We start from the raw sequence: 25957 nt of genomic DNA on the forward strand, positions 1-25957 counted from the left end.
TCCTTTCTGTCTTTGTTGGCTTCTCCATCAAGATCTTAGATTATCCAGATTTGAATTATATTGCAGCTTTTCTTTTTCCTACGGTTTTCTCTCTGTCACCCTTGTCAGGTTTCCACTCAAGCTTCTGTGTAACACTCTTCAATTTAATCCTACAGATAGTGCCCGACAAACTTTCTGTTCTGGTCCAGTTCATCCAAAGCCTTGTCGCCCATGGTTTGGCTATGTCCCTCCACTCATTGTCTCTGATTTGTACTCAGGGCTAAAAGCATAAGTTGAAAAACCCCTTCTCTGGGAAAGTCATTCTTCACCTCCTTTCCTGTCACAAACCACAGACCACAATAAGCATTTAACCTTTCAACATGGTAGATTCCCAATAAATACCAGCTACTTTAGTGAGGCATTTTGAAAGAATCATTACACATTTGTTTTAACAACCGTCATAGAGATTGAATGACGTGGATTGTGTAGTTTCAAAATTATATTAATCCTAGCAGCAATTCCAGGGAATGTCAGAAGACAAGCAGAACTTAAAGTGAGAACATTTCAAGGTCTTGGTTGAAATGCAAAGGATTGCAGTCATTGTATGCAACCAAGTGAAAAATTTTCAGGGTGGTATAAATCTTTTCCCCCAAATTTCCCCGAGAGGGGACTGTATTACAAAAACATTTATATTTTATTTGAAGAAAAAAATGACATTCATTTTTCTTTTTGGCAGTGTAAATTTTTGGAAATATTATTCCGTATTGTCCTATTCTACAAGTGTGCCTCACGAGAAGGTCCACTTTTTACCAGTGTGTAACCTTGAGTCTATCCTTGGGTCTGTCCCTTGACTTTCCAGACCCTTATTTCCATCATCTGTACAAAGGAGTTAATAAAAATTATGTTATCTATGAATGTATATAAAAGTAGAGTATAAATTTTACTTTATTAGTATATGAACTGTTCTCTTTTGCTTATTAAATAAGATCACATCTGATGCCAAAGTATCCGTAGTGGTAGGAGGCCAGCAGCCAAACTGTGACACAGGAGCCCAGTTACTTCTTATGTGAGAAAGTCACCCTAACTGAAAAATCAATATACATTTTCTTAAATAATACTATTTGTAGAGGGAGTTTATATTCCTTTTAAAACATAAGTTGGCGTAATAAATTGATGATTGCTACAGCTGAGTGATGAGTACACAAGGGTCCAATGTATTCTGTTTGTGTCTATTTAATTTTTTCTGCAGTAAAAACTTAAAAATTGCACATATAATGAGAATTTTAGAGCAGTCTAAGTGTCACATAACATTTGGTTTCATATGACTCTACTTTCTAAGAGCACAGATTTCCTAGACAGGACATATTTATCACCTCCATGTCTGTCGATACTAACACCAACCACGAAGATACAAAGATGGCCCTTTAACGGCAGAACAATGTTCATACTCCCCAAGGATACTGATCCAAAACAAGTGTCCAGGGCTGGCGAGAAGAAAAGAAGTAAGCCTGAGCCACACAATACAAATCCAGTGGGGAGAAACAATCATTTTTCCCCACTAGGGCCTGAATTCACTGCCAGTGCCCTTGTTCTCGCCTCTCCATTTGAGAATTAGTATTCAGGACCCTCAATGGTAGGTAAGTGGATTTTTGAAAAAATGAACTGATATTTATTTAATAGGAGGGTAAATGTATCCTGGAAGAAATCCTGTTAATTTTATACCCATAGCTTTTAACTGAGCAGTAAGGCATTGCTGAGTTTGAAGTGGGAAGTTGTAGGTGAGCATCTTAGATGATTGGTTGAGGGAGCACATTTAGCTTTCTCTGGTTGATCCTGAGATAGAAGCAGGAGCAAAAATTGAGGAAGCCAATAGTCATTACCAAGGTCCTAACTCTGGGATCACTGTGATGTTGTGATTTTGGCTTCCTGGGTTGATTGAAGAGGTTGTGGGGCAGCGTTCCATTGTCGTGTGTGGTCTGGCTATTTTCTCTTTGTGTATTCAGTCTCTCAGAAGGTACTGTTCAGGATACACATACAGATGTAATTAAACCAGTATTTATCCTCAACTATTTATCCCCATTAAAAGGGGACAGAACAAATAAGAGATGTATACAGATGACTATAATGTAATACAGAGTGTGATGTAAAAGTGTAACTGAACTAATGTGCACTCGCTCCTTGGTGAGTTACAGGGGGAAAATACACCAGGAGGGTTGTCACACAAACTAATCTTTATTTGCAGCAAATAGGAGATCATGGGGAATAATTTCCAAAGCCGTGACTCCCTGAGCAGGGGTGAGGAGGTTCTTTTTGTTTAGGGTTTTGGATGAATATTTAGAAAGGGGAACTTTGTCATCGCATGTAAAGATGGGCATAAGGTTGTGCAGGCATACTTAGAAAACATGCCTATATGTGCATCGTATGATATGTTAGTGAACCTTGTGCTCCCCCTATAGTGGGGACTTTAACATTATAATGAAGCAGAGGTAACTGCTGTACAAGGGGAAGGGACTATGGGTGTGGCCTGAGATCAGTCTGTATAAAATGGATGGGATCTTAGGCTTTTTATCTCAGGTGAGGTATGCAGGACTTGCTTGTTCATAGGCTGGAATCAGTTGACCTTGAGTGCAAGCTTCTGCAGAGAGAGCTAGTAGATTTGTTCATGGGGTCTGAAAAGAAACAATAACTGATTAGGGAAAAACAGTTCTCTGAAAAACAAGCTTTAAATGTTCTGCTGGTTTTAACCTCATTAACCCTATAGGGCACAGTTTTAAAAGGGAATAGAGTCACAATAGCCGCTCAGAAAATAGGGTAGTTTCACTTCAGAGTAGGTGCTTTTGGAAATAGTGTCATGTCAGGGTTTATGGGGGAAGAGGGAGGGGGAACAAATGTTGAGTTGAAAAGCGTGTGTTTCATCAAGGAATTAGAATTCTCATTTTATGGGGAAGGAGATTAAGGCTCAGAGACGTTAAATTACAGTTGATCTTTAAAAAAAAATAAATTACAGTTGATCTTTGAACAACATGGGTTAGAACTGTGTGTATCCACCTATATGCAGATTTTTTTTTCAGTAAATACAGGACTATAAATGTATTTTTCTGTTCCTTATGATTTTCTTAGTAACGGTTTCTTCTCACTAGCTCACTTTATTGTAAGAATCAGGATATAATATAGATAACTCACAAAATATGTGTTATAAACAATGTTATCAGTAAGGCTTCTGGTCTGCAGTAGGCTATTAGTAGTTAAGTTTGGGGGGGGATCAAAAGTTATATGTGGATTTTCATCTGTGTTTAGTGGGGGTGTGGGGCAGTGTCTATAACCCACATGTTATCCAAGGGTGAACTGTACTTTCCTAAAATCGTTCAACAAATGACAGAACTGAGACTTCCACCTGGTTCTGTTGGACGAGGGTCATATATTTCTTAATTCTAGTTCCCAAAGTTGTATATCCATGAAGGTATCAAAATGTTAAGGAAGCAGGTAACAGTTTTAAAATTTTATTTAATTTTTATTTTTTTCTTTAAGGCAATGAAAACCAAAGGCATTGTTTTCTTTATTCTAGCTACAAAAAGTAAAGTTCACAAGCTTTTCTTGACTGGTGGAGACTTGAAGAAATTGATGATTCTCAGTGGGGCTGTTTCAGATTATCTTGGAGTCCCTGTGGGATTTACACTTGACAAAGGGGGAAATCATTGTCAGTGGTTCAACATCACTGTGGTTTAGTGTTTCCATGCAGATTGATTCACAGCTGTGTATTGTTGGGTAGGTCCCAACCTGCTGAGCCTCTTTTCTCCTCAGTAGCGTAAAGACAAAACCATATATGGCAAATTTTGAGCCAGACTATCCCCCACTCACCCACTCATCTGACTTGTGGTGAATATTTATACTTTGGAAAAAGTTATTGCTTGGTGTATTTGTTGAAAATACACTCATTCAGAGTTTGTTTACAATATCTGATATTTGAAGTTGTACATAATTATTAAATGTATGTTAAGTGAATTTGCCTCTTTTAAAAATTAATCCCAGTACATAACCTTTATAAGTATCTGAAAGTGTCACTGACTGAGCTAGCATCCAAGTGACAATGTTTTGTGGAGCACATGTTATCTCCACGTTATCAGAAACTTGGTAAAACTTCATGTGTAAATATGCCCCATCTTTTCTGATAGATAATTATTGGGGGGTTATCACCTTATATTTAATCATATTCAATAATACCTAATTTACAATTGTTATGAATATGTAATTAAATGTTTGTGGGGTACTTGGCTCATATTTGGTGTACAATAAATGTCACTTTCCCCTTCTTTCATATCAAGCCGAGTTAGATGTTCTAGAACCTCCTGATACTCAATATTAATCCAGTAAGCATTATAGCTCATGAAGACGTGGTTTTGAATGTACTTTATATGTTTCTTGTTGGAGCGCCCTTAGCTATAATTCCCATTAAGGTCCTCCCTGTTTATTCAATAGACATTTGATTAGACAAACAATGAAACAATGAAGGACTAAACAAAAATAGACTGAGTATATTTTGTTAAAAGATAAAGTGAGGAATGTTAAAAATGTTAAGAATTTATCTGAGCAAAAATTGATTCCAATAGGCCATTACCAAACCAGAACTGGTTAGCAGCATTCTGGAGATGGGAGCTGGGAAAGTCTTATCTAGAGAAGATATAGAATCAAAGAAAGGAAATTGATGGGTTATAGCTTCAGGCATACTTGGCTGTTTATGATTGGTTGTCCTTAGTATTTGCCTTATTTGGAAAAGTGTAGTTGGCTGACTGTTATTGGTTGGCCTTACTTTCAATTTCTTTTTTTAAAATTTTTTTTAATGTTTATTTATTTTTGAGAGACAGAGACAGAGAATGAGTGAGGGAGGGGTAGAGAGAGAGGGAGACAAAGAATCTGAAGCAGCCTCCAGACTCGAGCTGTCAGCGTAGAGCCTGATGTGGGGCTTGAACTCATGAGCTGTGAGATCATGACCTGAGCCGAGGTGGGACGTTTAACTGACTGAGACACCCAGGTGCCCCCTTAGGTTTCAATTTCTTAACATTGAGATATTTACAGGCTAAGGTTGTAGTTTGCTTGTATAGGCCACCAAAGTATTAGAGCCACTTAGATCTAATGGCCTCCTTGTTTAATTTTCTGAATTAATCAAATTAATTACAAACTAATTTTTATTAGTAATTATTTTCAAATTATGCTGATTAATTAATAAAATTAATAATAATAAAATTATTAATTACAAAAAATTAATTAATACCACATGTTAGAGACAGTATGTCAAATCCCAAACACTTAGAGGTAAGAAACATAATAGAAATTTTAAGTCAGACTTAAGTCAGTATGTGATGTGGAGCCATTAAAGTTTTTTTTTAAATTTTTAAAAAATTTTTGTTTATTATTTAGAGCGAGAGAGAGAGAGAGAGAGAGTGAGAGCAGGGGAGGGGCAGAGAGAGAGACACAGAATCCAAAGCAGGCTCCAGGCTCTGAGCTGTCAGCACAGAGTCCGACACGGGGCTTGAACCCAGAAACCACTAGATCATGACCTGAGCCAAAGTCAGATGCTTAACCATCTGAGCCACCCAGGCCTGCCAAAGATTTTTAAGTGTGTAGTTAGTGGTAGGGCTACATATAACGAACCCACTGGCTTGCTTTGACCTATGCTTCTGAAACGTTGATCTGGCAGGATTATCCAGAAAGAAATGATTAGGGGAAGCGGTGGCTGGAAATGGGAGAGTAATCAGGAATCTGTAGCTGCATATGAGTGGGATAGTAATGTTCATGGTGGCATTAGTAGCAAGAGAAAAGGGATCAGATGCAAAAAGGTGTGTATGTTGAGGTGGGGGCAGGGAGGGATTGTCAGAAATCGAAGACTTCAGTGAAATTCCAGCATGGGTGGGTTGGAAAATGTTATATACATAGAAAAGCATGTACATATACATGCATGTGTATGTGTATGCATGTCACAGGGCACATTTTAAAGTCATCACTGAAATGTAGACTTGTGTATTATATGGAAAACCATTTACTTCCAAGTGGTTCTTGTTTACCCTCACACTGCTACCGCACTCACAACACTTCTAACACCAGTTATGTGGGCTTTTTTCCACACCAATTATTTAAGATACCAGCTGGGTGTCCTACAATTCAATTCAACTGTGACACTCACTGGAGTTAGTGCAGACCCCACAGGTTAAGTAAGGGCTCAGTCCCATGAGGCTGTCCCCACCTTAGATGTTGACAAGTAGTAGGTCCCAAGGTTACCCACAACTTTTGACCCTTGATCCTTCCCCTCCTTGGATTTAATTATTTGCTAGAAAAGCTTACAGAGCTCAGATAAATACATTTGCTGGTTTATTATATAATAAAAAATATGCTATGGGAAAGGATACAGATGAATAACCATGTGAACAGATACATAGGTTTGGAAGGGTCCTAAGAGCAGAAAACCCTGTCCCTTGGAGTTGAGATGTGCTATCTTCTTGGCAGGTAGATCTGTTCACTAACCTAGAAGCTCTCTGAACCCCTTACTTCTGGGGGTTTTATGAGGGTTTCATCACCTAGGCATGGTGGATCATTAACTCCATTTCCAGGCCCTCCCGCCCAGAGAATGGGGGATGGGACTGAAAATTCAAAGCTTTTAATCATGGCTTGGTCTTTCTGGTGACTGGCCCCCACCCAGGAGCCCATCAAGAGTCATCTCATTAGAACAAAAGACGCTTTCACCTGAGAAATGCCAAGGGATTTAGGAGCTCTGTGTCAGGAACCCAGGGCAGAGATCAATATATATTTTTTCTATTATTTCACTCCTGTGCTTTAAAAACGTGAACATCCCATTAACACTCACCCACCCTCCAAAAAGATGCATACAAATTCCTATATATATAACATGTGGAGTAAGTTGTTCTGTGTAGCTGAAATTACGTTTGCCCCAGCTATCTCTTTAATAGCATCTCCTCTGTGATTCCCTTCACCTGGACTCTTTTTTCCATTCACACAACCTGTGTTACCTAGTTACACTATGTCATATTTTACTTTCCTTCTTTGTAATGCTAGGTAATTGTCCGAAGTTAATTTCTGTTTTCCCTGCTTGACATATAGCTCTGTTGTTGCCTTGGTGATGCATATGATACTGTGCTTTGTAATAAGGGATGTTGGCTTAAAGGAGAAAAGCACTTTGTAATGAAAGACACATCCTGGCAAGGGTTTAAACATGCATAAGGGACACTGAGATCTTTCCCAGCCTTTTAGGTGAATTTATGCTTTTAGCATTTATATCTGTTTTCTCAGTATTTTCTGGCTACACTTCAGCCACATTCACTGGGAGAAACAGAATGCATTTAGGAACTGAGTAAGTTGGTAGATGTGAATGAAAAATGGAATAATATCATTACAAATTGTATATACACATCCAATCAATCTTATTACATTTCCTTACGAATATGACTTAGTTTTTAGTATTACGTGGTGCTACACATGCACATAACATGCAAGGAAGCACTTTACAGATTATAGGGTTAGACAGTTTTCCCCATGTAACGCCATCATAATGTGGCTTCTTTTTGCATGCAAGTGCACATATCGCAGGTCAAGTTAGATCCAGGAGACATAATAGTTGTAAGCGTCACACAGCTTACGGAATCTGGAGGGGAAGTATTGTTGATATAAGGACTAGTCCTTCAAACCAGTATTGCAAATGATTACATTCCATAATTTTGTTAGACACAAGCACATATAAATAATAATTATTGTAACATTACAGTATTTGAACTATTTTGGGCGTGGTACGTGTGCCTCTGACGATAGCCAAATACACTTAGGTTTTCAGATCAGGATTTCTGGCTGGTGCTGTGGAACAGCTGCAAGCCAGCCACAGTTGCTGAGTCTATGTGACCTTCTGAAGTCCAAAGTTTAAGATAATAGATACGGGTTGTCTCGCAGTAAGTAAGGCACATTCCTTTGTTTGTTTTGTCTTTTCAGTTTATCATGAAATCTTTGAGAACTTTTGTCAGGAAGAAGGCAACCAAGAGGTCTGATGCCCTTGGTATGGAGAAAACAAAATCACGGGGGATATAAAAGAAAGTTATTGGGCTAGAAGTTATCCATCCAGTTGTCTAGGCTTAGACCTACTTTGCCTAGGGATTTTGTGTAAACAAATCCACAATGCATCCTAATTTCCCTCTCTAGAGTACAAGAGAATGAATGAGCAGTTGCACTAAGCCTGTATGGAGAGCTCTCTTTCATAGGTGGATCAGCAAGGGGGCTGTTTTGCCTGCTCCCCATTCCCAGCCTTGCACATGTAAAAGATGAACCAGAAAATTTACATTGAGTTTTCTCTTCTTTAGAGCTAACTGTTCAGTGGGTTCGGAAGATCAATATGCCTGTTCAAATGCTTCTGAAAAATAAAGTCCATTTTAACTTTGTAGTGCCTTGAATTGGCAGCACTTAGCAAAGGGACAGTTAAAGGGGGAAATGTTTTTCCTTTTTCCTTTCTACAATTTACTCATCGATCTCAAAAGAATTCTAGAAAATTGAAATTTAAAAGTCAATGTATGAAATAAGTAAACCAAGGAATGTCACACAGAGGAAAAGGTCAAGCTCAGCAGGAGCAAAAACCAATTTAAAACCTTAAAAAGCATGAAACCTAAGGCCAATGGCCAAATCACTACACATATATTTATTTTTAGTGTGTGCATCTGGAGTAGATGATCATGGCAATCATGATGGCCGTGATTATGCTTTTGTCCTCCTAAAGTGCTTTTGCCTTGCATTCAGGTTATAATCCCTTAAAAAATGTTTTTGAATGAGACTCACAGGCAGGGTATTAATTCTTAGACTAAGCAGCCCGGATGAACCTCTGCTAGCACTAATCATGTACAGGTGTCCCTGCTTTTAGAAAGTTCTCTTTATGCCACTTTGCTTTTATGAAAGAGATATTTTAGTACCTGTTTTTACTGGCCAAAATACATCCAAAGATGGTTTTCATTTCTACGAAAAAAGGCCCAAACTGGAATATTAAGCATCCTTTCTGCAGCAAGCCCTTAATAGAGGCAGTGCTTACCCCAGTCAGTGAGCGTGGTGCTGGCTAGTGCCTTCCCCAGGAACTACATTCAGTGTTTCAGCATCATGCCACCAGAGCTTTGAATTCTGTCCGTGACCATCTGTGCTTTATCTCCACTTATTTTGTGTAGCTGTTGGCAAAATGTGACCTAAGGTATCAGAAAAGCCTAGGAGACTTATTTTGGGGGTCTGGGAATGTCCAGAAAACTTTCCAAATAAATTAGTGGTAATGGCTTCTTCACCTTAAGCCATTATGGCTTATGAGAGGTTTCATGGGAACGTTACTTTTTCATAACGGGGGAAACCTATATGTTGTGGGGGTGACTGAAGGTCATCTTTTTGATCACTTCTGGCAAAACTACACAAAAATTGTCCCAGAGACATCTCTGAGCCCCCATTTTACAAAAGAATTTGTCATAAAGTAAGTAACTTAAGTAATATATTTTGGTATCACATCATTGAAAATACAGGTCTTCAGCCCTTATGCCTACACTTAATCTAAATCCCTTGTTTCCTCTCAGAGGAAGCAGAGCACAGCTATTGCTTCTGGCTCCAAAAATAGCACTCCATGCGCTGACAGGTTTTGTCCAGAGCAGCACTCTCAACCTGGATTTTCTGAGAATATTAAGCCCTAATTGCCTGAGGGAGCCATTGTATGTGATGAATTAACCTCTCTCCTATGCATTTGGAATGCTGCTAGTCCTCTACCAACCTTGAGAGAATTGAGAAAATGATTATTTATATTCTGAAGGGCTTAATTCTCTTACAGAACCCTCACTGAGAAAGAAGGCTGTGTAGGGCATGACTTCATTTGGCATTATTGTTTGCATTTTTATAACAGAAGCGTCTAACTCAGGTGAACCTGTACATCAATGAAACCACTGGGAAAGCATCCTTCCATTATCCTTAGAAAGGACCTCACACCTTTGGCTTCTGAGCCCTGGCAAGAAGTTTCAGATTCTAGATTCCCAAGAAGGCATATGGGCAAAGAGCTGCCTGGCTGTTCAAGGTTGGGAAATAGTACATTCCACGGTGAACACAGATGCCTTGTCTCTCCAACTTAGAAAGTTTGTCATGTTTTCCCAACATAATCAATGCTGCAAGAACATGTATCTCTTACATTTCCTCACTCAGTGTGCTATCCTTTCTGGTCTTGACCCTCTTGATTAGTATCTGTATCTGAAGTCTCCCTGACAGTGCTTGGACTCTGAGAACTTCATCGCATATTTATAGCTCTTACCAGGCTAAGGGTACAGAAAGGACAAAAAACAATGAGTATAAGATGGATCAAAGGTCAAGCTTCTTGTTATTTTTACTACTTCTTACTTTACCACTGAATGCTTGGTCTTCTGAAATCAGAATTCAGTTCGACTTCTGCACTTAAGAAGACCCTGGTACATGTGCTCAGTGACTTAAGGATAGTATTCATAATAATACTTGATAGTTTTTATAACTATGTATCTTATACATATATGTCACTTGCTCCTCATTGAACATGAGAAATAGAATTATTTCTATTAGAATTAATAGAATTAATAAAATTAATTCTATTAGAATAGAAATTATTATTAGAAATTATTAATTTATTAATAATATTAATAGAAATAATAATATTATTAATAGAAATAATATTTCTATTAAATTATTAATAGAACTTTCTAATAGAATTAATAGAATTATTAGTAGAATTATCTCCATTTAATGGATAAAGATACAAACGTTTAAAATGGGAGGCTTCCCCAAGATGAGTGAACTACTATGCCTTCCAGCTGAATCTTTAACCTAGCCTCATTTCACATTTGGACTGGACTACATAGCATCCTCCTTCCATTGTCTCCAGACACTCGGCTAACTCTGGAGCTTTACGTGTTCAAATTAATTGTACAGTCTTGCCTCACTTCTTGCCTCCTGTGTTTGATCCCACTGTTCCCAACATCATTCCACATCATGCCAAGTGTCATTATGGAAATTGTGTAATGACAAGAGACCTTGAAAGAAGAATTTTCATGTCTTTCTCTGAGAATCTCTATAGATTCTGACAGAACAAATAATGAATGTGTGGTAATATCTTTAATGGAATGATGAAACATGGCATCCATATTTCTGTCTTTACTTTTATTTGGTTGATTTCTAACTGTTACCTGCCCCCCCATCCCCTGGCTAAAAATACTATGTAAGCTTGATGATATGAGAACTCCTTAATGAGGCTGAGAGCAAGAAAGGAGGGGATGAAATAAAGTCAGGTTTTTGTTGTCTTTCTTGTTATTTAAGCATGAATGTTCAACTTCATTATGTCATATTAATGACATTTTTGTTCACAAATACTGGATGCTTATTGAATATGTGGAAGGGTGGACTTCACTGCATTTTATAGTTTGTAGATAACTGTGTTGAAACTGAATTACAGGTTAAATAATTTATATTTTAATGTAAAAGCTAAAATGAATCTGATGTCTCCTGATTTAAATTCCATCTTCCCTTCATAGCCATTCCTGTCTCTTTTATGCTCATGAATTCTTATGAATTTGTATTCATTGAAACCTTTTTGAAGACATTCAGATTTTTTGTAATCAAGTGAAGACTTCAATGACTCTGATAATTTTGACATAATTTTTTTAATCTAAGAGCTCAGGAATATATCACAGGTGATACTCACTCCTTTAGGCAGTAGGTGTGAATGTTCTTAAACTATAATAAAAGATTTTAACATAATGATCCTGGAGAACAGAGGTACCTAGGAAACAGTGCTGAGTGAATTTCTCCTGAGGGATGAGTCTGAGGAGAAAGATGAAGGACAAAGTCATTGATAGAAGCATCATTTGTTTTAACAGTTCCCATGCATGAAATTTGCAACTTTGTAGGGGGTTTACAGAATAGTGGGGCTGTTCTAGGCCTTCAGCAAATGTGGCATTTTCTGAATCACAAAACACCATGATGAGAGCTTTCTTTCTGCCACTGGGTTGATCTCTTGATCTCAGTCACTTTATGTAGATGGCTAAGATGCTGTCTGTCCATTGTATAAGATTGTTCTTAATCTTGGATGGAGGATGGATAAGGTAGTAAGCATAAATTTCTGTTCTGCCAAGTGTGAAGGTTTTGGAGGAAGGGATAAAGTTTATTTCACAGGCTCCTGGAAATGGGTCTGTGGTGCTGAATGGCCAGCAATAGACCAGGATTTCTTTATCATTTAGGGCTGGCAATACCAAGGGAGGTACTCTATGCAGAACTTTGCGAAAGGGTGGGCCTCCTTATTAGGGGAAGGGGATAACACAGGATCAGAATTTATAATTTATGTACCATGAGTATGATAGACAAGGTCTTAGTCACTAAAGTCTGGAATTTTAAGATGAGGGTGCATCTTTTAAACTTGGGAAAGTCCAATATTAGTTAAAAAATTAAATAATACCTATGACTTCAGGTAACAGGATGTATTACCCAAGGAGCCACAAAACTTAAATGGGTTCGGAAGGTGTTGGATGAATTTATGAACAATGAAGAGACATACATGGTTGTAAAGAGAAGCTAAGGTTTGATCAAAGAACTGAAACACTAGCGTAATTCCAAAGCTATTGTTGAGCTCTTGTACTCTGTGACAGTACTTTGAGGCCCTTTCCATTAGTGAGACTGTGTTAAAATGGCAAGCTCAGTCAAGAGCCTCCTGACATCTCTTATTGGTCCTTTCTCCTAATGTCGGAGGATTAGTAAATACAGGGTATATTCTGCATTCTCTTCCTTTTTCTCTCACCCAAGGCAGTGGCTGTCTTTAGATCATTTGTTTCCTAAATATTCACTGAGAAGTTATTTTAAGAGAATGACTGGTCTGTCTTTGCTAAACCCTGGAGGCTGAGGAATTTCAAGCTAATTCTAGAAACTAAAATAGGAAAAGAGCTCATTCAGAATCAGGTATCTGCATCAAGGAGAAAGTTAGCAAGAAAGATTTCTCACTCATCAGGATTTCTCCTGTCTCCTGAGTGAGGGCTGATGATAAGACTATTGATTCTGTCTACCAGGGTGATAATGAGGTGTGACTAATTTAAAAAGAAGGTAAACAGTTTAGTCCATTAGCACTGAATTTAAAAGGCAGAGAAAAAAATAATTTCTAGATAGACCGGTCTAATTGCTGAAGACCACTAGTCGTTGCACAGAATGTTTACATACAGTATATTACAGCACATAACTGGGGACATTTGACCCCAAAATGTGTGATGATAGATGTTTGAATAGTTTATAGTATAAGATTTTAATCTTATTATTTGAGCATTCTCAGTCCAAATTTTTAATGAAAAAAATTATAAAGGTAATATATAAACAAGGTGCATGGTTAAAAGACAAACAAGCCTACAGATAGCACAGAAATATGTAAAGTGAAAAACAGAGGATCTCCACCACCAATTCCTTATGGTCTCTGTCCCCAAATACATAATGGGGGCTCACCATCAAAATATTTATAATCTAAAAGGAATGAGGGGCACTTGGGTGGCTGAGTCGGTTAAGCATCTCTGACTCTTGATCTTAGCTCAGGTCTTGATCTTAAGGTCATGAGTTCAAGCCCTGCATTGGGCTCTGTCCTGGGCATGAAGCCTACTTAAAAACAAAAACAAAACAAAAACTTAGGGAGGTACCTGGGCATCTTAGTCAGTTGAGTGTCTGACTCTTGATTCCAGCTTAGGTCATGATCTCACAGTTCATGAGTTCAAGCCCCACACTGGACTCTGCAGTGCTGAGCCTGCTTGAGATTTTCTCTCTCTTTCTCTCTCTGCTCCTCCCCTGTTCTATCTCTCTGTCTCTCTCTCAAAAATAAATAAACATTAAACAATTTTAAAATATTAAAAAATAAGAGAAATGATAAATAGGTAAAGAATCAACTTATACATAAGTCATTTAAAGTAAGGTGGGCATAAATAAAAAAATAAAGTTATAATAAAGTTATCTATGAGTTCCAAAGGAGCTATGATTGTATTCAGCTGGGATGAGGGAGGCAGGGGAAAGGATTAGGGAAGATTTCAGTAAGAAAATTAATGTCAAAATTATCTTAAAAGTATAATAGAATTTCCCCCAGAGAAGGTAGAAAAAGGAAAGACACAGCTGGCAGAAGGAATGGTATGAGAAAATGTGAAGCAATGAGCCATAGCTGGGCATTTGTAGAGCATGAGGTGTTGTGAGGAGAGTGGGAATTTTCAAGGCTGGAATAATTGTTTTGGACCTTACTGTGGATAAATTTGAATTGTTATTTAACTTACAGAGAGTTTATGAGGTCGTCAGGTCAATCAAAAATTGAAATAAAGGGTGACATATTCAACTTGCTCCCAAGTTAATTTGTCTGTTGAGCGGACTAAGATAGGTGCCACCAGGAGTCTATTACAGAGAGAATATCAAACAGGCTACCCGTGAAGTAAATGATGACACAGTGGACATGGGTTTGAGAATCACTGTAGCCTTCAGAGAGGTGGACAGAGCTGGATGAGGTGGCAGAAGGATTCTTGTACAGGTCACCATTGTAAGCAAGAGTCTTGCTCATTCTCCTCTTGAAGCTAGGATGAGCAATTGATTTAGGATTCACATGTTCTGCATCCTCCTTCTCTTTCCATTGCTTTATCCTGGCTACCCTGTAGGCTCAGCTCAGTCTTATCTTTTTCATGAAACCTTTCCCAATATTTCAGGAGACACTGGCAACTCTCCTACTTGAACTCTGACTGCAGTAACAAGTAGCCATTAGCCTCCTTTTGAAAGTTAAACAAATGGCCCCTCAGAGGAACAACAACAACAAAATAATCTGAAAACGTAAGTTATTCTGTCATAGATATGTAATATTCTTGGGTTTTTGTTTTGTTTTGTTTTGTTTTTGTGTGTGTGTGTGTGTTTTTAACTCATGGGCAAATACTGCCATGACCACATATTACATGTAAATTAGCCAAGAAGCTTCTTTCTCTCTTATGGCTATGAAAACTACTTCTGTTGAGTTGCTTGCCTGCCCTATGGTTCTTCTCTTTTTGCCTTTTTGTCTTTCTTTGGTGCTGTATCATTATTCAGCAGGTCTCTCTCTCTTTCCCCTAGACTGCTTCTCTTACATTTCTTTTTCCTACCATACTACTCTATTCCTCTGTTTTCAGTAGGTTTTTCCTATTGAATAAAGCTATAGTGAACACTGCTGTTTTTTTCTGCCAGCACCCCTTCCAAACTCAACCACCCAACAAAGCATAGTTTTGGCCCCAATTTCAGGTATGGGAATGAGAGGGAGAAGCGATTTCTCCTTGGGTTTCTGGACTACAAGCTATAAAACTCAGAAGGTAGGGGCACCATGTTGCCTGCTCTATCCATTGGAGAACGAGGAGAAGCTTCTGAACGGTGGAGAAAAGTGAAGCAGACATGAAAGGGGCCAAGATGAAAGGCAGAGACAATGTTCTGCCTGAGACCCACTCACATTTTGATCTTTGAGTTACATAAAACATCCCACAATGCTTACAACACGTTTCCTTGTTTGTGAGAGTTTAAGTCAGAATTCTATCACTTGTAACCCAAGTAATCCTAACAAATCTAATGAGCATAGTTGTTTGTTTGTTTGTTTGTTTGTTTATTATATTCCTTAACATAGATGAGAGAATTGCTTTATTTAAAAACAAATGAGAATAACATCCATAAACTGGAAGAAATCTTTCTCTACTTCTGTAAAATCATAGAAACATAAAATCTCTACCTTCTTAAAATTAGTTATTGCTCTTGAAAAAATAAATCTACACACAAGATGAACTAGAACAGGTTTACATGTAACTAGATTTTATAAATGTGCTTTTTAGTCATAATTTATTCATGAAAATGGTAGCTTTTTCATGTGAAAAAGCAATTAATTCTGGGTTGAGAAACTGACTGCCATCACTGTAACATGCAGGAAAATCATACCAATTAGAAGCAACTTTAACTGAATTATTGTAGCAGAAAACAGTTTGGGTTGCAAATTTTAATCTCATTATTCTTATTTAACCTTCATTAGAGGCTGACTCTGCTTTCTCGCTGTCACCACTGAATTCGGAAGTGCAAATCATATTCTTCTTTAGCAAGGCTTCTTGAAGGGAAAAGAATTATAGGCAGATTTAAGTTATATAATACCTGCCACCACTAAATTCTAAGCTATCCAAGAAGCACCTGTGTAATTGTTTCTGTCATAGCGAGCACTTGAAATGATGGCCACACACAATGATTTGAAAGCATGTGCACGTAGGAAAAAAATCCATTCAATATGCCCTTTCAGGCTCTCATTTATATTTCCAAACGTCTGTGCTTAATGGTGAATTACAATAAGAAGTTGGGAAACTTCCTTTTTGAGATTTTGATTGATTCATTTCTCTTTTAGAACTACGGAGAACAAAATGTTTTAGCTTTGTTTCATACAAATGTTTCGCCTACAGTCAGGGTGTCTCTGCATGAAATCAGTAGTACTGATATTATGATAAAGTTCTGGCAAATATAGCTGCAAGTAAATCTAATTAAACTCCCATCATTGTTTAGAACATTAGGGAACAAGAAAGGTTTCAAGGCAGTGATTTGGTTTTCATAGGTACGTGGGAGTCCCCTGTCTGACGGGCCCCTCTTGAATAATTAGTAAAGCTCCTCAAAGATGTACCTGCATAATCTGCTTTCTCTTTCATTCCACCAAGTGTGAGGGCGGGCACTGTTTAACCTGAGCAGTATTTGAAATACATCACAAGCATTGAAGTGACTTCTAAACTATTCCAAAGGAAAGGCTAATTACGAATTCCCGGAAAAAGAGCAGTGTGTTGGAGTTCAGTAGCGCCTTTCATCTCAAGAGCTTACACGTACGTGACAGTGAACTTGAGTGTCACACCGACAAGTAGGAAAACAGCCTCATCAACAGCCACTGATTTACCCTCATGTTTTGAAGGAAGGAATTCCTCTAATAAACAAGCTGAAGAACCCCTGCATGAAATAGAACAGAAATAATATTTTAGCTTATTGCACATTGAGCTCTTCTGTTCTAATATTTCTGACCCAGGCTAGTTTTTCACCAAATGTCAGATAAGAGGAAAAAATAAATAAAACATTTTCAAAATCTCAAAGTGAAATCTTAAAATGATTTAACTTGCACTTTTGCTTTAGGTCTCAGAAAAATCAAACATGTGCTATAAACAAAAATTCAGTGCTTCCCCCTGCCCCACCTTGTGGGCCATATACTTTACATATTAACAATACAAAAATGAGTAAGGTGAGATTTCTTTTTTTGGAAGTTCACATCTGAGGGAGAACAGAGAGATGTAAGATAGTAATTAAAATGTGAAGCACTCTGTAATAGAGGTCTAAAACTTTTTTGAACAAATTGAACCATGGATATTCTCAAAACTACTTTGCAAGAGATAATTTTTACTCTTTAACAAATAGAGAATTAGTTCGGGTAGAAAAAAAGATTACTTTTGCAAAGAGTACTCAATCTCAATTCAATTTTTTTTTCTATTTTTTACTTTAGAGAGAAAGAGAGAGAGAGAGCACAATCAAGGGAGAGGGGCAGAGGGAGAGAGAGAGAGAGTATCCCAGGCATGATCCCTGCTAGGCGCTGAGCCTGGCGCGGGGCTCAATCTCATGACCCTGGGATGATGACCTGAGCCAAAATCAAGGGTCAGACACTCAACCAACTGAGAAACCCGGGTGCCCTGTAATTCAGTCTTTTGACCCTCTAAGTTTCAAGAGGCAAATTCATCAAGAAAATATGAGAGCAGGGACATTTTCACTTTGTCAAAAAAGAATGTAATTCATTCCCCCCTTCTTCTAAATATTATTTTTCATAGTTTACATAGTCCTTGCTTATATGCAAAAATATTCTTCCTGACATTTCTTCTAATCAAACCTGTCTTTTGAGGGGCAACACGAACCCAGTCTTCTATTAGAAATCCAAGAGAGAGCTTGTCCATAGGTACCTCTGTCTACTTCGTGATTGGTAGTTGGTTGCCTCTAATAAATAGTTGGCATTTGACCACAGCTGTCTTTGCCAGCCCAATTGTCAAAGAAAGAGAGAAGGCCTGTGGCTTCCTAGTATAATGATGAGAGAAGAAACTTATGTTGATGAGGATGATGATGATGAGGAGGAGGAGGAGGAGGAGGAGGAGGAGGATAGCAGTATTATGGGTACACATTTAATTAGCATTGATTCATCAATCCTCACTCCTGATAAGATGTATACTATTAGTATTATCTCCATTTTACAGATGAGAAAACTGAGTCTCAGAGTTGTAAAGGAAGTTAACCTGTTTGTTCATACAATTTGCAGGTAGCACAGCCAGGATTCAAACAAATCTGGCCTCAGTTCATGCTCTTAATCCCTTTGCTATATGCATTGAAATTAAAATGTGCTGACAGTTGGAAGCAATTTGTGAAAGTTCCTGATCCATTTAATGGGTTCATCTATTTGTCTCTGACAGGGAACAGGCTCTTTTTTTTTTTTTTTAAGTTTATTTTGAGAGAGGGTGAGAGAGAGTAAGCAGGGAGGGGCGGGGCAGAGAGAAGGGGAAAGAGAATATCCTAAGCAAGCTCTGCACTAATGGTGGGGCTCAAACTCACTAACCATTGAGATCTCAACCTGAGCCGAAACCAAGAGTCAGATGCTTAACTGACTGAGCCTGAGCCACCCAGGCACCCCAGAAACTGGCTCTTTAACTTAAGTGAGGAAACTTACCCAGTTCTGAAAAGTGATGATTATTTCTAGACTTCAGTGATTTTGTAGCTGGAAGAAATCTTACAGATCACATGCCTCTAACTTCTTGTTTGAAGGGTGAAGAAAATAAGACTCAGAGAGAGCCTCAGTGACCAGGCATGCCCAGTGACCAGGCATGCTCAGTGTTCTGTCATCCCATGCTGAAATTTTCCTCACCCTGGGGCTTGAGAGTGAACATAGTCTAACCCTTCACAGCTCAATGGCACACTGATGAAGATGACAGATGATAGACGGATTGATCAATAGATGTGTGTATGTGTATATATCTTCTTTTGGAATGTTGGAGCTATCTGAGAGCTATCTGAGTCTTTTGACCTTAAATTTAAATCGTCCCACAGAGGTTTAGTATTTATTGGAGTTACTTTATATATTTTCTTGTCCCTCTTGCTGCCTAGCTTTTTCTATTAGTTTCTCTGCTCTTAACATTCTGTTTTTCACCGAAGTTGCCACTGCAAATAGTGGGAAAGCAGATAATCAAGTGTGTTAAAACCACGCTTAATATAAAAATAAGTAGACTCCAAGTGAATGCTTAAGGAAACTTTATTAAGTAAGATGGATATGTTTTTTACATGTGGCTTCTGGGACTGATGTTACCTTTTAGAAACCAGATTGTTTTTGTTTTTGTTTTTGTTTTGTTGTTTGAGTTGTTCTTTGTTCCTTCTAGGTCATGGTAAATAAGCTTCATGGATAAATAATATCTGAATAAAGATAAAAACAACTGAATACCTTTTGATGATCACATTTTCAGTCTAGAACACGCATCCTCTTTTTACGTGGAGTTTAATTTTTTTTTTTCTATTGTGGAAATTATGGCTCAGAAAAAAATTGAAACTTTCAAAATAAAACCACAGAGCTCACTTTCAATTCCCAGTTTCCTAATCTCATTCCTTTGGGATCCAGTGAACTGAGAGGCGGTGCGACTTTGCAGAGAAAACACCTCTACTCATAGCAATGAACCTTAATTCATCCCCCACCAGAGCTGATTGTTGCCACATCCTGGGGTGTTGGAGGTACTAACGGGTGTCAGAAGTTTCCACATCTGTCTAATCTGACCTACTTTAAACCATTAAACTGATAATCCAAGGGTTTACAGGCTGCCACTATACATCGCAGAACAGCTTATTTTCCATTCCTGGACACTGTCAGGTGAACAAAGGGCAAACAGTAACAAAACAAAAAGTCATAAAAGTATAACTATTTTCAGTTTTCTATAGTTAGATGAAATGTGTTCGTTATGTGAAACGATCTAGCTGTTGTTAGGGTCTTTGGAGGGCCGATTATAACACCTTCATTTTCCGAATTCCGAACCAGTTGAGAACCACAACTAAAGCGTAAGGCAGAAAGAAGTCACAGCATCAGCTGCGTTGCAGGTACAGCTATTATTGAAGAATGTTCATGCACACATAAACTTTAATCCTGAAACCCAGTCCTCATCAGACGTACTCACTCACTCGGGCAGGTCTCTCACACAGCAGAGTTAGATGTGGGCTTCCCAATGGAAGGAGGATGGGCCCACAACCAATTGCTCATTTCCCAGTTCTTCTGCCTGATCAGTCAGCCCAGGCCTGGAGTGGCAGGTGTGAGGAGCAGAAAGGTGTAGGGGACTGAGGCAGTGGTGCTCCCTCTGAAGAAAAACAAGAAACAAACCACAACATGGGGAGTGGAGAATAAACATCCCTCAGCATTGGGAGTACGTGTGAATATTTGAAGTCCAAGCTTTATTATCTGTGTATGGTGTTTTACGTATGTTGTATCATTTAACCTTAAAATCATTACCCCGGCCCAGCCCCAACCCCACCCTATGAACACTGTAAAGGAGTAATTATAAATATTATTATCACCACTTACAGGTGAGAAAGCAGCCTTAGAGAGGTTGCTTACTTAGCTCAAAGCAACATGGATGGTCATAAGAAGAGCTGAGTCAGAAACCCATTCTTCCCACTTCTCCAGTTTCTGGTGAACAGTTTCTCATGTTAATAAGTCTGAAAAATACTCATCCAGGCAAATAAAATTTCTTATTTGAAAACTATTCTGAAGCTGTGTTGGTGAGAATTTGGCAATTCACTGGTATAGGGTTTAGACTGTGATTTTTGTTAACTTTTTATTTTGGAATGATTTCAAGCTTTTAAAATTAAAACGTTAAACATTTCTGTTTAAGTAATTAAAATAAATTGTTTTAATGTTCATTTATTTTTGAGAGAGAGACAGAGCATGAGTGGGGGAGGGGAAGAGAGAGAAGGAGACACAGAATCTGAAGCAGGCTCCAGGCTCTGACCTATGAGCACAGAGACCGACACGGGGCTTAAACCCACGAACTGTGAGATCATGACCTGAGCTAAAGTCGGACACTCAACTTACTGAGCCACCTAGGCGCCCCTAAATAATTTTAAACAGAAAAGATGCAAAAATAGTTCTGAGAATTCCCAGATGGGCTTTACTCAGCTTCCGCTAATATAAACATCTCATAGAATTCTAGTAAAATTACCAAAAACAGGAGATTGATATTGGTACACTCTTAACCAAACCACAGACCTTACTCCGATTTTACCACTGTTTTCAGTACTGACTGTGACTTTTTTTTGAGGACAGCAACTGTATTACATTCATTTTCATTTCCACAGTGCCCATCGGTAAGTCTGATTGAGAGTCGGTGATCCCAGCTGTTTGTGGAACGAGTCCGTGAATGACTGGATGTTGAGCTCCATGGCACCACTTCTGTGTGTTTGTGCGTATATGCGTGCCACAGATTTAGAGACACACAGCGGTTATGATTTGCATGAATGTTATTCAGAACTAAATTCCACATCAGGCTTTGTAAAGCATAGTCCTTTCAAACCGTGAAAACTTCTCAAAAGCAGGAGATAGTGTACTAATCAGACTGAAACATAGATACGGTGGAAATGGGCGGAGAGCTACAGTGCTGCGTGCATCTGATCATGTGGGTAGGAATCACCCTTGAGTAAATGCCTGGGTAAGAGAAGCCTCAGTTGCTGGCAGTTGGTCCTGCTTTTCTAGGAAGGTTAAAGTTCACAATAAACCAAATCATAGAAACTCTCTTGCTTGAAGAGGAAATCCACACAGACACTTTTTTTTTTTTAATTTTTTTTAACGTTTTTATTTATTTTTGGGACAGAGAGAGACAGAGCATGAACTGGGGAGGGGCAGAGAGAGAGGGAGACATAGAATCGGAAGCAGGCTCCAGGCTCTGAGCCATCAGCCCAGAACCTGATGCGGGGCTCGAACTCACGGACGGTGAGATTGTGACCTGAGCTGAAGTCAGACGCTTAACCGACTGAGCCACCCAGGCGCCCCCACACAGACACTTTTAAGGTTTCTCTTTTCTTTTGCACTGAGTTCCATAGAGAAAACATTAACGAAGGGAGAATTTTGCTATTACAGTGGTTTCTGACAGCTTCAAAAATAAACACTCTTTTATGTCGACCTTTATAACCAAAGAATGTGAAACCAGGAGAGAGGTGCTATTCAAAGCACAGAATTCCTTTTAGTAGCTTAATGGAGTTTAAAGTGGCCACTTTGCTTACTGTTTTCTCCATCGTCTTTTAACCAAAATAAAATATCAATATGATGAAGTGTAGAAAGGCAAGAATGTGGTATTATACTCAGTTGGGGAAAACTGGTGTAATTGTTATAAGAACTGATTTTTCTAAAAAGTTCAACTTTTAAAGGGTTTTAATTATTTTGTTACAGATGGAAGACGTCATAGCACGCATGCAAGATGAAAAAAACGGAATTCCTATTCGTACTGTCAAAAGCTTTCTTTCCAAGATACCTAGTGTCTTCTCTGGTAAGTGTGTATTCGGCACAGCACCCTTTTCTCCAGCACCTTTGACATGACTATTTAAAAACAATTGTAGCCACTGAGAATGGAGACTCTCAAACTCATGCATTCACCAACTCCTTATAAAATACTCATGCCAACATCACGTTGGATCCTTGGAGTGACAGTAAAACAAATCCAAAAGACAAAAAAGAAAACAAGTAAAAATCATGACTTTAATTGACTCTGGGTCAGTTGCAAAGACATAATGAACAAACGTGAAATAACAGAAGATGATATTAAAGATTATATGAAACAAGATGGTATAGATTATATGTAGGGATTGAGAGCATGAAAAAAATCAATGAGGAGTCAGGAAGGGTTTCCTGGACAGCAGAGGCGAGCTGAGTTTGAAAAGTGAGGAGTCCTGTCAGCCTCAAGCCCCCCCAGCTGTGTGTGCAGAACTGGGGTGACCAGGGTGAGGATGTGTAGAGGGAACAATGTGTCGAGGGGCTGTAGAGATGGAGCAGGCAGACTTGGGTCAGAGGATGAGGGTCTTGGAAGCCCATCCAATGAATCTAACCGTGACGTGTGGAGAATATGGAGACACACTTTAGACTCTCACAGAGCACGTAGGCGCTCAGGGTGAATTGGTGTTCAGTGGGGGCTGCTGTCACTATGGTAGGTCTGAGGCCTGTGTAGGGATAGTTTGGGTGCCAACATTCTGATATCCAGGAAGTGAAGGCATAGAGAGGATGCCTTCATTCAACATGAGGATTCAACATGAGGATCTGTTGAATAACGGGGAATATAAGCTTTAGGGGATATGACCCAGTGGTGTTGGTTTTGTTTTTCACTTGGGTGGCTGTGAGACAAAGGACTCGTTAACAGAAATAGGTAGACCCCACGGGTCTGATTAAAAGGGACTAGGAAAAAGCCTAGAGACATGGATAGGAGTAAGTTAGAAATCTATGCTCTGGCTCCACGAGACTGAAGCTGTGCCTGAGCTGTGGGGCTTGGGCATGCTGGGCCTGGGCAAGCACAGCTTGGAGAGGAGGCAGAATCAGACAGGCCAGAGCCTTCACAGTGAGTCAGTAGGCTGAGGAGGCTGGTGCAGAGCATGTGGAGGAAGGGTGTTGATGGGGCTCCTGAAGAAGAGTTCTGTGGTGCTTCATCGTGAACAAGTGTCGAAAGAAGAGCAATGGTTTTCAGCCTTGGTAAGAGGGTAGTAATTACCAGAATGCAGATAGGTGGGCCTACATGTTTGTGTTTAGTGGCTGAAGTTTCTCTGATGGAAAGGGAGAGAGAAAAGGGACCAGACAAAAGCTGCAATAGAATGGGGGCGCCTGGGTGGCTCAGTTGTTGAGTGTCTGACTTTGGCTCAGGTCATGATCTCACAGTTTGTCAGATCTAGCCTGGGAAGGGCTCTGTGCTGACAGCTCAGAGCCTGGAGCCTGCTTCAGATTCTGTGTGTCTCTCTCTCTCTGCCCCCCACCCCCCATGCTCTGTCTCTCTCTCTCTCTGCCCCTCCCCCCCATGCTCTGTCTCTCTCTCTCTCTTTCAAAAATAAATATTTTTTAAAAAGCTGCAGTAGAATGAAATTTGCTCTCACAAAATATGCCCCCTTTTTTCTTGTTATTTCCTTTCATGCCCACTTTGTTCCAGTTCCTTGTTCTTCTTTGACAATAGCCTATATTGTCTAACATCTGGGACTGTACCCCATCTCTTCCCTTCTCACCATCTCACTTCCCCACTTCTGGGTCCTTCTGACTGCAGAATTTTGTCCATTCTTCAACTGCTAGTTCAGAGAGCTCTTTGGAGAAAACCATCCTGAGCTTTCATTATCTGTGCTCTCAAAAAAAAAAAAAAAACAACAAAAACAAAAACTTGTCTTTTTGCTTCTCTAATAGCAGTTATTATGCTCTACTTTGTCTTATAAGGTTTTTTGGGGTTTTTTTGGGTTGTTTTTTGTTTTTTGTTTTTTTGTTTTTTTTTTATGTGTCCTATATCCTCTAGGAAATATTTAACTTGCAGTCAGGAACTTAAAGTTAACTTTACATCTAAATGCAAATATGAAAATTACTCATATTTTGATGACCTATGAGAGAATTTGCCTCCTTAAATACTCTAATACGAGGGTTACAACCCAAAATGCAGTTAGATTCTAGGCAGATAAATGCTCTAAGTTACCTACCCATCTGCCCTGGGAACTGTGGTCAAGTCAACAGGGCATGGCCTATGTAAAGGCACTGTGGTTGAGGAATTCTTAATGACAATATCCATAAATGAAAATGGCTGAACAAGAAAAGTTTAGCCCACCAGATTAAGCTGGACTGCAAGTTTGAGTTACCCACTCTAGTAGTAAATCTAAAATTTTTGGTTGACTTCTTTGAGGAGCAGTACCTCATACGATTCCATAAAAATTCATACTATTCTGATGTAGCATCCTGTTGGAAGAACTCTTGCTTGACAATATTAAGATATTAATTAAAAAGTAAGATTGGAGGGGCACCTGAGTGGCTCAGTTGGTTAAGCGTCTGACTCTTGATTTTGACTCAGGCCATGATCTCACAGTCGTGGGATCAAGTCCTGCATTGGGCTCTGTGCTAGGCATGGAGCCTGCTTGGGATTCTCTCTCTCTCCCTCTGTCTCTCCCCTGCTTGCACTCTCTCTCTCTCTCTCTCTAAAAAAAAAAAAAAAAGAAAGAAAAAAGAAAAAATTAAGGTAAGATTGGACATATAGATGAAGAATGTTCATTAACATAAAACAACAATGGTAGTTACTACATAAAGAGAATATCCGTGACATTTTCATATTAATGTAATTAGTTTCTAAGTATCATTCTGTGTTTTCTGGGAACTTTTCAGGAGCTCTCTGCCTCACAGGTTTAATGAGATGTTTTTCTATAGATTGAATTGGCAGTATAGTATTATGTCTAGTATTTACCAACCTCTTCTTCTTCATATCCCCAAATTATAATGGTATCTGCTTGACTAGCAGTTTTTGGTATTTGTGGTAATTTTTCTCCCCTGATATTTCTTACAGTGATTTGGGATTAATTCCTGTGTTCTTTCGTGGCCCCGGTTGACACCTGCTGCTTGCTCTCCTTCCTCTGTCTGCCTCTCCCTCTGCTCTCTAGGAGGGCCCCATATTCTACTGCAGAGCTCCTAACGAAACAAGGAATCTACTAGCTTCACGACCCTTAGCAGAACCAGAAACCAGTTGTGATGAATGAGTGATGTCACATGTGAGAGGAGGGTGGCGTGATTGTTGGGAGTCTGTCTTGTGTGGACTGTTCCACAAGGGAAACGTGTCTCAAGTATTGTTAGTCCAGCTCTTTCAGGTCACCCGTTGATGCTCCCTAAAGTCTTGGTGCTCAACACATGGTCGCTGGACCAGTTGTGTCAGTATCA

General features: G+C 39.0%; 1 protein-coding gene across 3 annotated transcripts in view; it reads left to right on the plus strand.

The window, feature by feature from the left end:
* RGS7 (regulator of G protein signaling 7) overlaps nt 1-25957 on the plus strand; it is a 511512-nt gene that overhangs the window by 227344 nt on the left and 258211 nt on the right. For all 3 annotated transcript variants that reach the window (XM_049635135.1, XM_049635136.1, XM_049635137.1), the window contains one exon: nt 22475-22571. In XM_049635135.1, the coding sequence (XP_049491092.1) occupies nt 22475-22571 (97 nt within the window). The remainder of the gene's footprint in view (nt 1-22474; nt 22572-25957) is intronic.

The sequence above is a fragment of the Panthera uncia genome, chromosome F1, assembly GCF_023721935.1.
Source record: "Panthera uncia isolate 11264 chromosome F1, Puncia_PCG_1.0, whole genome shotgun sequence".
NCBI lineage: Eukaryota > Metazoa > Chordata > Mammalia > Carnivora > Felidae > Panthera > Panthera uncia.